The following is a 12,188-nucleotide window of genomic DNA, read 5'->3' on the forward strand; positions in this document are numbered from 1 at the left end:
TATACAGTTCCAGGATTAAATCCCTATTTTTGTATTCAATACCTTGCCCAATAAGAGAAAGCATTTCATATTCTTTCTTTACCACCATATCCACCTGTCTTGCCATCTTCAAGGACCTGTGGACATGCACCTAAAAGTGTCTCACTTCTCCTACCTCTCTCGACATCCTCCCATTTATTGAGTATTCCTTGCCCACATCAGAAAATTGTTATGGCAGAAGGAAGCCATTTGGCCCATCGTGTCTGCCCCTTTTCTCCAAATGAGCATCATGACTTGGTGCCATTCCACTGCCTTTCCCTGTACGCCTGCACATTGTTTCTGTTTAAGTAATCATTTAATGTCCTCTTGAATGCTTTGATTGAACCTGCCTCCAACATACTTCCAGACAGTGCATTCCAGACCCGAACTACTCGTGTGAAATTCTTTTTCTTGCATCATATTTGCTTCTTTTGCAAATTTTTAAACTGTGCCCTCTCATTTTTTGTTTTTTTTATAAGAGGGAACAGTTTGTCCCTATCTACCCTGTGCATCCTGCTCATAATTTTTGAACTCTATCACATCTCCTCTTAACTTTCTTCCCTCTAAGGAGAACACTCCCAACCTCTCCAATCTATCCTCATAACTGAAGTTTCTCATCCCTGGAACCATTCTTGTAAATCTCTTCTGTATTCTCAACGTGTTCACATCCTTCCTATAGTGTGGTGCTCACAACTGTACACAATGTTCCAGCTGAGGTCTAACAAATATCTTGTATAAGTTTAGCATAACCACCTTGCTCTTGTACTCTGTGCCCCTATTAATAAAGCCCAGAATACTATATGCTTCATTAATTAATTGCTCCTCCACCCCTTTAAGAATTTTACCCCTTATTTTATGTTGGCTCTCCATGATCTTCCTATCAATACCTTGCACTTCTCTGGAGGTACTTTTGGAGTATTCTGCTGCATACGTTGTGTGGAACCAGGTTAACCCCCCTGACCCACAGCGACTCCTGCCCTGGAATAAACTTGTGCTGTGCCAGAACAATAAAACCTACAAATTGTTTCTAAAGATGGTGGTTACATGAAGGGAATGCTTCAAATGTTTATTCAGTTTTCCCTTAAAAGATACAAAGGTCTCTGCCTCAACCATTCCTGTAGCAAAACTTTCCACACTTCAACAACCCTATCCATTTCACGGAATAATTGGATATAATTTTGTCATGCATAGTCAAGAATTCACAAACCGTGTGAGTAAGACTGTTAATTGCTTCAATTGCACCTTTTAATGAATTAGAATGTTGTTTTCAGTAAATTCAACAACAACCTTAACCCACACTGGTTATAAGGGAATTAAACAGAAATTGTCAAGGATTTTGACAGCTGAGATTCCTAATTGATCTTTAAATGTGCATGTCCAGAAACATTCCCTGAGTGCTGGATTGCATGTGTGTGACCAAAGATGCATCCTGATTTTCTGTTGGGAAAGCAAGAAATTATCATATTACATTCATTTGAAATATGAAAAAAACACCCAGCAATAAAAATGCAAATGTTGGCTTATGTTTACAAAGTATTTTGAGGTCTAGAACACTGAGACAAATTATTAGTAGTTACGCTCATGCTTATAGATGGAATTCTAGGTGATGAGCTGTGAGCATCTAACAAGAGATAGGGGAGAACACATTAAACGATGTGTAGACATCAGATCTGGCCTGGTGACAACATTGCAGCTATATGTGTTTAAATCTGCTCCTTTGTACTTTTGGCCTCAGCAACTTAAAATCAGTTTTCTCAATTAACAAATAAAATTTGTGGTTTCAAAAGCTTAGTTAGCCTTTTTTTTTAAAAAGGTCACTAATGCTATGATTTTTCTGTTGCTGAAACCAGTATTTAAATCAATGTCTGCTATGATGCTGCAACTTTTTGTACTGTAGCTTACAAAACCAAAATTCATCGGTTAATTTAATTCTCACAGTGGAACATCAGGTCAAATAATATAGTACAAATAATTTTTCAAATGTAACATTTGGTATTGCGATTTCTCTGTGCTAAGTTACATAGTACTAACAACACACAAACAGGCCATATGGCCCAAACATGCAAGTGTTTATATTCACAGACAAGGTCCCTCCCATCCTTCATTAGCCCCATCAACATATCATTCTATTTCATTCTCCCTCATGTGCATTTTTAAATTTACCCTTGTATGCATGTATACTGATCACCTCAGTTACTCTTTGTGATGAGTTCCACATCTGTGGAATTCGCTGTGGTTTCTGGTCCTATTTGCTATTCTGGAGAACTCTTGTGGGAGGTTGAGGCCAGAATCAGACTCTGCTCTGATGTCTTGTATGTTTGACCAATTTGCCATTGGCCATTTAAGCAAACAGTGGTCATTGTTTTTAGGATTATAGCACAGTTATCACTTGCAGGAGACAAGGGATAACAGGCTAAAATTTAATGAATTGAAAAGCATTTTTGCATGCTAGCACTTTGTGTAAAGATGCAAACTTCAGTTAGCGACTTTTGTTATCATAAACATACAAAAAAGGTGGAATTATGAAGATTACAGAGATTCTAGAATTGTAAAGATTTATGAAGCAGTGCAAGAGACCTAGGAGTCCTAGTAAACTTGATGCTCAAAATATCCATTTAACCTGACCTTCTAGAAATGTGAAAGATTTTAAGATGCTTAGAAAAGGTAATTTGCAGAAACTATTTAAAATTAAGTTGTAGAGTAAGATAGGAGAGGCGTCATTGACTTAACCTCAAAAGATGACTGCAGGACTAACATAAGGCGTTTCTATACACAAGAACACATGAAATAAGAATCATGGAGCTGAAAACTCTGCAATCAATTAATAACTAATCGGAAGAATCAATTGGATGTTGCAATGTAAGAACTTAAGGGTCTTTCTGGATGGATCAGCCGAAATGCTATCTTGTTTAACCGTCTTCCAAGTTGGCATGTATTTGAACACTGAAAGGCATTAGAGGACCAAGGTTAAAACAAATGTCCTTATGGGAGAGATGGAGAAAGATTGATGATTTCATTGTTTCTGTTGTAAAAACTTGTTTTTGTCTGTTGCTTCCCTAACCTAAAGTGAGTGTCGTGGAAAAGTTCAGCAAGTTGAGAATTGAGATGTTGATAAAGCTTCAGTAACACAATTTTACTTGCCTATCAGCTCCACATAATTTTTCAATTTTCTAATGTAGAAGAAAGGAGTTTTTTAGTGTCACATTCAGCTGCATTACAATTTCTTCACATGGCTGAAGTCACCTTTAAAGCTGCTGATGGGACATAAGTGAAGATGGTTGGATCAAGGACTAACTGAGAAATGCCAAAACTCCAATCACAAGAAGCTCAAATCACAGTGCCATGTTTTCATTTTCAACAGCAACTACCTATTGGAGGTGAATCTAACACTGAAGAGTTTGTGCTTCACAACTGGCAGTTTGAGGATATTGTTCCAATCCATTTCTGGAATGTTTAAAATGTATAATAATAATGTATGATTTTCTGATTTTTGCAGTTTGAGGGAGCATGATAGCACAGCAGCACTAGAGAGTGATACATTTTTTATTTCTTCCACACAGTTCAGTTCCTATTTGCAACTGAGTAGGAAGTTGTTAGCAGAGGTCAGCAACTTTCCTGTGGACCATAGCCAACTTAGAGAGTGATATTGGTGGCAGACTTTGGAAAGGTCACCTGCCTGTTTTTTTAAAGGAAAGACAAAATGCCAGCTGAAAGAAATGGACCACAGAACTAAAGGGTCAATGGAAAACTATTGTAATGACTGTATTGACTGTAAATGAAGAAGGGTCAGGTTGCCACCGGGTTCATTTACATATTGGTGCTAATGAGCGATACATAAAACTACTAAAGTCGTCACTTCAATATTGCGTAATTGTTCCCATTAATGCCACCAAGTGCTTTGGGCTAGCGTTAGAGACCGAAAGCTCTCTTCAGGCTCAATTAGGAGGAGAACATTTTATTTCATGAGCTGAAATGGGTGCTGGTGTACAACTTTAATGTGTCTTCGTTTGGTGGTGGAGGCTCCGCAAATATCCCCATCCTCAGCACACAGTGCAAAAGATAAGGCTGAAGCATTTGCAGCAATCTTCAGGCAGAAGTGCTGAGTGGATGATTCAGCTTGGTTTCCTCAGGAGGTCCCCAGCGTCACAGATACCAGTCTTCAGGAAACTCCACATGCTATCAAGAAATACTAAGGGCAAAGGCTAGGGGCTCTGATAACATTCCAGCAATTGTACTGAAGACTTGTGCTTCAGAACTTGCTGCACCCTTAGCCAGGATGTTGCAACACAGCTACGATACTAGCATCTGTCTAGCAATGTGTAAAATTGCCCTAGGATGTCCTGTACAACAGCAGGACAAATCCAATCCAGTCAATTACCTCTGCATCAGCCTCCTCTCAATTATCAGTAAAGTGATGGAAGGGGTCATCAACCGTGCTATCAAATGGCACCTGCTTAACAACAACCTGCTCACTGATACTCAGTTTGGCTTTCACCAGGATCCGTCAGATCCTGATGTTACAACCTGGTTCAAACTTGGGACAAAAGGTCTGAACTCTAGAAGTCAGAGTGACTGCCCCATGATATCAAGGCAGCATTTGATTGTTCAAACTTGGGCAAAAGATCTGAATTATAGAGGTGAGAGTGACTACTCCATGATACCAAGGCAGCATTTGACTGAGTCTGAAATCAAGGAGCCCAGGTATGTTCTGCACACAAAACTGTCCAGGTATGTTCTGCACACAACAAGCAGGACAATTCCAACCAGGTCAGTTACCACCCTATTAGTCTATTCTCCATCATTAGTAAGGTGATGGAAGGGGTCATCAACAGTGTCATTAAGTGGCACTTGCTTATCAATAACCTGCTCACTGAAGCTCAGTTTGGACTCTGCTCCAGATCTTGTTACAGCCTTTGTTCAAACATTGACAGAAGAGCTGAACTTCAGAGGTTAGGTGAGGTCCTTGGCATCAAGGCAGCATTTGATCAAGCGTGGCATCAAGAAGCCCTAACAAAACTGGAGTCAGTGGGAATTAGGGAGAAACCTTCCACTGGTTGGAGTCATACCCAACAGAAAGGAAGATGATTGTGGTTGTTGGAGGTCAAACATCTCAGATCCAGGACATCAATGCAAGAGTTCCTTGGGTTAATGTCCTTCGCCGAACCACCTTCAGCTGCTTTATCAATGATCTTCCTTCCATCATATGGTCAGAAATGGGGATGTTCGCTGAAGATTGCACGGCATAATTTGTGACTCTTCAGATACTGAAGCAGTCCATGTTCAAAGGTAGGAAGACTTGGACAATATCTGGGCTTGGGCTGACATGTGGCAAGTAACATTCATGCCATACAAGTTCCAAGCTAAGACTATCGGCAACAAAGAATCTAATCATCACCGTGTGACATTCAAAAGCATTACCATCACTGAATCCCCCACTATCCACATCCTGGGGATTACCATTGACCAGAAACTGAACTGGACTAACCATATAAATATCAAAAGAGAAAATGCAGGAAAATCTCAGCAGGTCTGGCAGCATCTGTAAGAAGAGAAAAGAGCTGACATTTCGAATCCAGATGACCCTTTGTTGAAGCTTGATTTTCCAGCATTTTCTCTTGATTTCAGATTCCAGCATCCGCAGTAATTTTGCTTTCAGCCGTATAAATACTGTGGCTACAAGAGGAGATCAAATGCTCGGAATCCTGCAGCGAGTAATGTATCTCCTGACTCCCCAAAGCCTGCTACCATCCACTGTGCACAAATCAGGAGAGTGATGAAATGCTCTCCACTTGCTTGAATGAATGAAGCTCCAGCAACCCTCAAGAAGCTTGGCACCATCCAGGACAACACAGCTTGCTTGATTGGCACCCATCCACAAACATTCATTACCGCCACCACAAAGAACAGTGGCAGCAGTGTGTACCATTAACAGGATGCACTGCAGGGGCTCACAAAGGCTCCTTGGAGAGCATCTTCCAAATCCATGACTGCTACCAACTAGAGGGACAAGGGCATCAGACGCATGGGAACACAATCACTTGCAAGGTCCCCTCCAAGCCACACACCACCCTGACTTGGAATTATATTTTGTATAATTGTATTATACCTATACCACATGGACTGCAGTGGTTCAAGAAGGCAGGTCATTACCCACATCTCAAAGGCAATTAGGGTTGGGCAGTAAATGTTGACTCAGATCCCGTGAATGAAGTTTTAAAATATTCATGGGAGGATGCTTGTGGTTGGGAAACCCTCAAACCAGCAGTGTAGGGTTCAGCGATTGATTTCTTTTTTTAAAAGCAGGGCCTCATTCACAATATTTTTACTCTGTACATAGCAGGCAGTTCATTTACATTAGAAGGCCAAAGCTGGAGACTTTTGGAATGATTGCTAGCAATTGTAGAAGGTCTAGGTAAGGTGGGGAGGAGGGCGGCAAAGATTGAGACATGGTAGGGAGGCTTGGAGTGAAAAGAGAAAGAGGGATATATAGCAGAAAGGAGGGATATATAGCAGAAAGGAGTGATTGCAGGAATTGGGGATGGGAGGAATCATAAATAATTTTCTTGAGACCGAGCAGGGGGGAAGTACGTGTTCCTCTTAGTCCACAAGCTGGAAAAGTTGCTAAATCTGGCAGCTACCGTCTTGCCTTAGCTATCAATTTTCTTGAGCTCTGAGAAACTCGGCGCACAGCCATTAAACTCAAATAGTTTCCAATATCTGAGGAGCTGAGCCTTATTTATATATTTTAATCAGAGATTCGCCTCTCCAAAGCAGGTTACGAGGACAACTTCAAACTATAGTGGAAATGCAAGTAGGGGCATACGTTGCCATTGGAGTCAGATTTCACATTTTAGTGATTTTAAGTCTATTTTAAGTTTATTTTGAAATACGCCTGGCTGTTTGAAGTTCACATCTTTCCACAAAGGTACCACTGATCAACGGTGCATTTTACCTTTTCCAATTTTTGCCCCTTATCCCATGTCTTTTTGGTGACTGGGCTGTGATTGTGAAAACAATTTAAATGGCCAGTCTTCACCCTTGAACTTTGATAGGTTTGTCAAAATAGTCAAGCATGCAATACATCACAGCAGAGCTTAATTCTGACCTCAGCCAACTTTCACACTAGTTCAGGACCAGCGGAACAAAATCATAGCCTCCATAACCTGGGACACAAAGCCCAACCTTGGTGCCTGACTGAAAATATTTACCTTATGATAGACCGGAGTTTAAACTCTTGGCATGTTCTTGGTCCATATGGTTCATTATCATACAGGGCATGACAGCAAGTCTATTTTGTAGATGAATTGTTTTATGATAGAATTCCAATGTTTATAACCTAACTTGCTGCTGGCTTTCTTTACCATATCCCTCATGACACTTGGTACTGTTACATCATTTGCTGTCAAAGTAATTGGCCCAAGAGAAGATGATAAATAAGGACATTTGTGAGTATTATCCAAAAAAACCTCTGTGAAATAATATATTCTATTTTCTTTGCGGTGTTTTGCTTCCACAAATTTAATTTTGTGTTTTGTTTAAAGTTGGTTTTTGAAGATGAAAATAGCACCGTTGTATTAAATCAAAACCTTTAGCCTAAAGTGCTGGTTTTTATTACATCATCCAAAGAAAGACTGGAATCATGCCTGGTCTCAAAAGCATTTTGAGAAGAAATGAGACGAGTGAATTCACAATATCTATTGTTGTGAAGGATGAGCAAGTTCAAAAGCAGTTTGTCAACCACAATGCTACAAATTTGCTCACTCTATAATTTTAGTTACAGTATCTAATTTGTTCAATTTTCTCAGGTATATTATCTTGCTGCTGATTTTATGAAAGTAAAGTATTTAAAACATTGTACAATCATTGAAATATTACAAAATGAATTTTAACTGATGTTGATAAATTTCTGAAAATTTTAATGCATTTTACTTTTATGTCAGTTGTTGGAAATCTGGAATAGAATCAAAGAAAGTGGGAAACACTGTAAAACAGCACCTGTGTAGAGAGAAACCGAGTTAACCTTACAGATTGACCTTTCCGAAAGGATATTTTTAAAAACCTTGTCCTAACTGTATAATATCAACCTAGACCAATTTCGTTTCTGGTCAATGGTAACCCCCAGGATGATGATAGTGGAGGATTCAGTGATGGGATACCATTGAATGTTAAGGGGTGATGGTTAGATCCTCCCTTGTTGGAAATGATCATTGCCTGGCACTTGTGTGGCGCAAATTTTACTTGCTACTTGCCAGCCCAAGGCTCGATATTGTCCAGGTCTTGCTGCATTTGGATATGGATTGCTTCAATATTTGAGGAGTCGTGAATGATACTGAATATTGTGCAGTCATCAGTGAGCATCCCAACTTCTGATTTTATGATGGATGGAAGGAAGGTCATTGAAGCAGCTGAAGGTGGTTGGGCCGAGGACATTATCCTAAGGAACTCCTGCAGTGATGTCCTGGAGCTGAGGTGATTGACCTCTAGTCACAACAGCCATCTTCCTTTGTGCCAGGTATGATTCCAACCAGTGGAAAGTTCCCCTCCCCCGCACACCCCAAAAAGGCTGTAATGAGGTCAGAAGCTGAGTGATCCTGACAGAACCCAAACTGAGTGTCTGTGAGCAGGTTATTGCTGAGTAAGAGCTGCTTGATAGCACTGTTGATGATCCCTTCCATAACTTTGCTGATGATCGAGAGTAGTCTGATGGATTGGGAATTGCTGGGTTGAATATGTCCTGATTCTTGTGTACATGACATACCTGGGCAATTTTCCACGTTGCTGGTTAGATGCCAGTGTCCTAGCTGTACTGGAACAACTTGTCTAGGGGCTCAGCAGGTTCTGAATCACAAGTCTTCAGTACTATTGCTGGAATGTTATCAGGGACCATTGCCTTTATAATATCCAGTGCTTTCATCCATTTCTTGATATCACGTAGAATGAATCGAACTGGCTGAAGACTGACATTTGTTATGTCTCCAGAGGAGGCCGATATTTGTTTAAATTTTATTTATTAGTGTTACAAGTAGGCTTACATTAACACTGCCATGAAGTTACTGTGAAAATCCCTTAGTCGCACACTGTGGCGCCTGTTCGGGTACATTGAGGGCGAATTTAGCATAGCCAACCAGCACATGTTTTAGACTGTGGGAGGAAACCAGAGCACCCGGAGGAAACCCACACAGACACGGGGAGAACATGCAGATTCCACACTGACAGTCGCCCAAGTCGGGAATCGAACCCAGGTCCCTGGTGCTGTGAAGCAGCAATGCTAACCACAGTGCCGCCCATGATATGGATCCATGATATGGATCATCCACTCGGCAATTTGCGCTGAAGATTTTTGCGAATGCTTCAGCCACATTTTGCACTGATGAGCTGGGCTCCTCCATCATTGAGGATGGGGTATTTGGGGAGCTGCCCCCTCCAATGAGTTGTCCACCACTGTTCAGAGCTAGATGTGGCAGAACAGGAGAGCTTGGATCTGATCCGTTGGTTGTGGAATTGCTTAGCTCTGTCTATTACTTGCTACTTGTGCTGTTTGGCATGCAAGTGATCCTGTTTTGTAGCTTCACTAGGGTGACTTCTCATTTTTAGGTATGCCTGGTTTTGCTCCTGGAAGTGTTAGTCATCCTTACCAATACTGTCATGGGCAGATGCACCCAGGGCAGATTGGTGAGGATGAGGTCAAGTATGTTTTTCCCTCTTGTTGGTTCCCTGACCACCTGTCACAGCATTTTACCCGGCCAGCTTGGTCTGTTGTGGTACTATCAAGCCACTCTTTGTGATGAACATTGAAGTCCCCCAAGCAGTGTACATTCTGTGCCCTTACCACCCTCAGTGCTTTCTCCAAGTGGTGTTCAACATGGAGAAATATTAATTTATCATCTGAGGGGGACGGGACGTGGTAATCAGCAGGTTTCCTTGTCCATGTTTGACCTGGTGCCATCACGGGGTCCAAAGTTCAGGTCTCCCAGGGCAACGTCCTCCTGACTATATACCTTTGTGTCGCCACCGCTGCTGGATCTGTCCTCATGGTGACAGGACATTATCTGTAAGAAATTATTCTGTGAGTATGACTTACACCAGGCTGCTGCGTGACTTATCTGTGAGACAGCTCTCCCAATTTTGGCACAAGCCCCCAGATGTTGGTAAGGAGGACAAAATTAGGTTTGCCATTGTCGTTTCTGGGGTCAAGGTCAATGCCGGGTGGTCCATCCAGTTTAATTCCTTTTTGTTCCATTTGTACTGGTTGAAAACATCTGAGTGGCCATTTCAGAGAGCATTATGCTGTAGATCAGAATTCACATGTAGGCCAGATCAGATAATTGACAGTGGTTTCATGGTCATCCTTAGACTTCCAGTTCCTGATATTTTATTGAGTTTCCTCCATCTGCCGAGGTTGGATTCGAATCTGGGTCACCAGAGCATTACCCTGAGCCTCTGGATTGCTAATCAAGTGACAAGACAACTATGCCAACACCTCTCCTTGGATGAAGATGTACATCGTGTTCTTGCATAGTACCACCCCACACCAAGATATCATTGAAGATGATTTCGCAGGGTTGACCTGCAGAGAACTGCTCTATTAGCGTTGGAAAACCTCACTGCCAGTGGAGAACCCATAGGGCATGCTGAGGAATCAATATCTGCTTACCAGAGACATTAATGTGGTGAATTTTCAAGATTCTTCATCCAGCAGGTTTTGCCAGAACCTGCACTTCGCATCCAAGATGCTGAAGACCTTGGCATCGGGCATGTCAGCTATGACTTATTCCACTGCTGATGCACCATGCAGGTTTCACTGCAGTACAGGAATGTGGTAACAACAGTTGCCCTATACACTAGGACTTCTGTTGTGCAGAGGCCTTTGACAAAATACAGCAATGAGTATTTGTCAACAAAGGCTGAATTGCCACAACTGATCCATTATTGGATCCCATCGTCAATGGTGACTGCAAGTGCTCAACATATCAGCAGTGGAGATTTTCAGTATAAATACATCCTTCAGGTAAAAAGACGATGCATGAAAGAATAGGGTTCCATATAAAGTAGAGAGATTAAAACTAAGACTTAAAGTAACACATAATAAAATTGATAATACTAAAAACATTAGAAAAGCATTGGTGACTGATCAGGCAGGTGACAGATGCAAATTGATGTTGAGAAGGTGTTGGGTATTTTGCATTTTGGAAAAGGTAAAACAAGAATGGGAGTGTACATTGAATTTAAAGATACTGAATGCCCAAGTGCAAAAACATAATTCCTTGAAAGTTTGATTGCAGTTTGAATTTCACAAATAGTAACATAACGAGGGCATGGAGTTTATGGCATATTTGTACAGGCAATGATTAGGAAATGTTTAAAGACTGTGCAGTTTCTGGTTCTTTATTATAGAAAAGTTATTACAGCTTTAACAGAGTCAACTCTCCAAGATGCCAAGGATGGAATACTTTAGTTATGAGGTAAAGCTTGAGATACAGAGACCATATTCAATGGAGTAGAGAAGGCCAAGAAGAAACTTAGTGGCGGTTATAAAATTAGGAATGCTGCTGATAAGCTGACTTTTAAAAAAAAGCTTATTTTCTGATTGGAGTGTCGTCGACAAAGGTGGCATCAATTTAGAACTATCACCAAGAGTGAGGTTAGGAGGAATTTCTTTATGTAAGAGGATAGAATGTAGTTGAGGCAGAGATCATTTTATGGAGGAGGAAGTAAGCAATCTTGATGATGGAACAGATATGTAGTTGGGAACTCATCTTGGGATTATATAGGACATGAAGGTTGTGAACTGTCTCATTCTGATTCAGGCAATGATTGGGGAGAGGGAATGGAGTTTGTGATGGGGGTTAAATAGATGCACCGCCAAATGGTACAATGTTTAGTCTTGTTATATAGCTTGTTCTGGTCTTGAATGTGCAAAATATATGTCCCAAGTCACAGGCAATACTAGTAAAATGCATTGATCTTCTAGAACTCCAGATCTTAAATTGCTCTCTGACTACTTGCCAATGGAGCACTGCAGGAACACGTTGCTATATATTGTGCACACATGGAAATGAAAATGGGCAAATAAGCCAAATAGTTGGATATTTTAAGATTTTCCAAAGATTAGAGTATCTCTACTTCAGTATAAAATTTGCATGCAGTTTTTCTTTGCATGTTCTCCTGTT

The 12,188-nt window shown here is 40.9% G+C and overlaps 1 protein-coding gene across 10 annotated transcripts in view; it reads left to right on the forward strand.

Moving 5' to 3' along the window:
- Positions 1-12,188, forward strand: part of LOC144502962 (uncharacterized) — a 66,680-nt gene that overhangs the window by 24,051 nt on the left and 30,441 nt on the right. For 4 of the 10 annotated variants that reach the window (XM_078227408.1, XM_078227407.1, XM_078227409.1 and 1 more), the window contains one exon: positions 7,427-7,463. The exons of 5 other annotated variants lie outside the window; for them this stretch is intronic. In XM_078227408.1, coding sequence (XP_078083534.1) covers positions 7,445-7,463 — 19 coding nt within the window. In that variant the 5' untranslated portion in view covers positions 7,427-7,444. Of the gene's footprint in view, positions 1-1,199; positions 1,227-7,426; positions 7,464-12,188 lie in introns of those variants that run through there. One more of the 10 variants, XM_078227411.1, reaches the window with a different exon arrangement.

Source organism: Mustelus asterias, chromosome 13 (assembly GCF_964213995.1).
Source record: "Mustelus asterias chromosome 13, sMusAst1.hap1.1, whole genome shotgun sequence".
Lineage (NCBI taxonomy): Eukaryota > Metazoa > Chordata > Chondrichthyes > Carcharhiniformes > Triakidae > Mustelus > Mustelus asterias.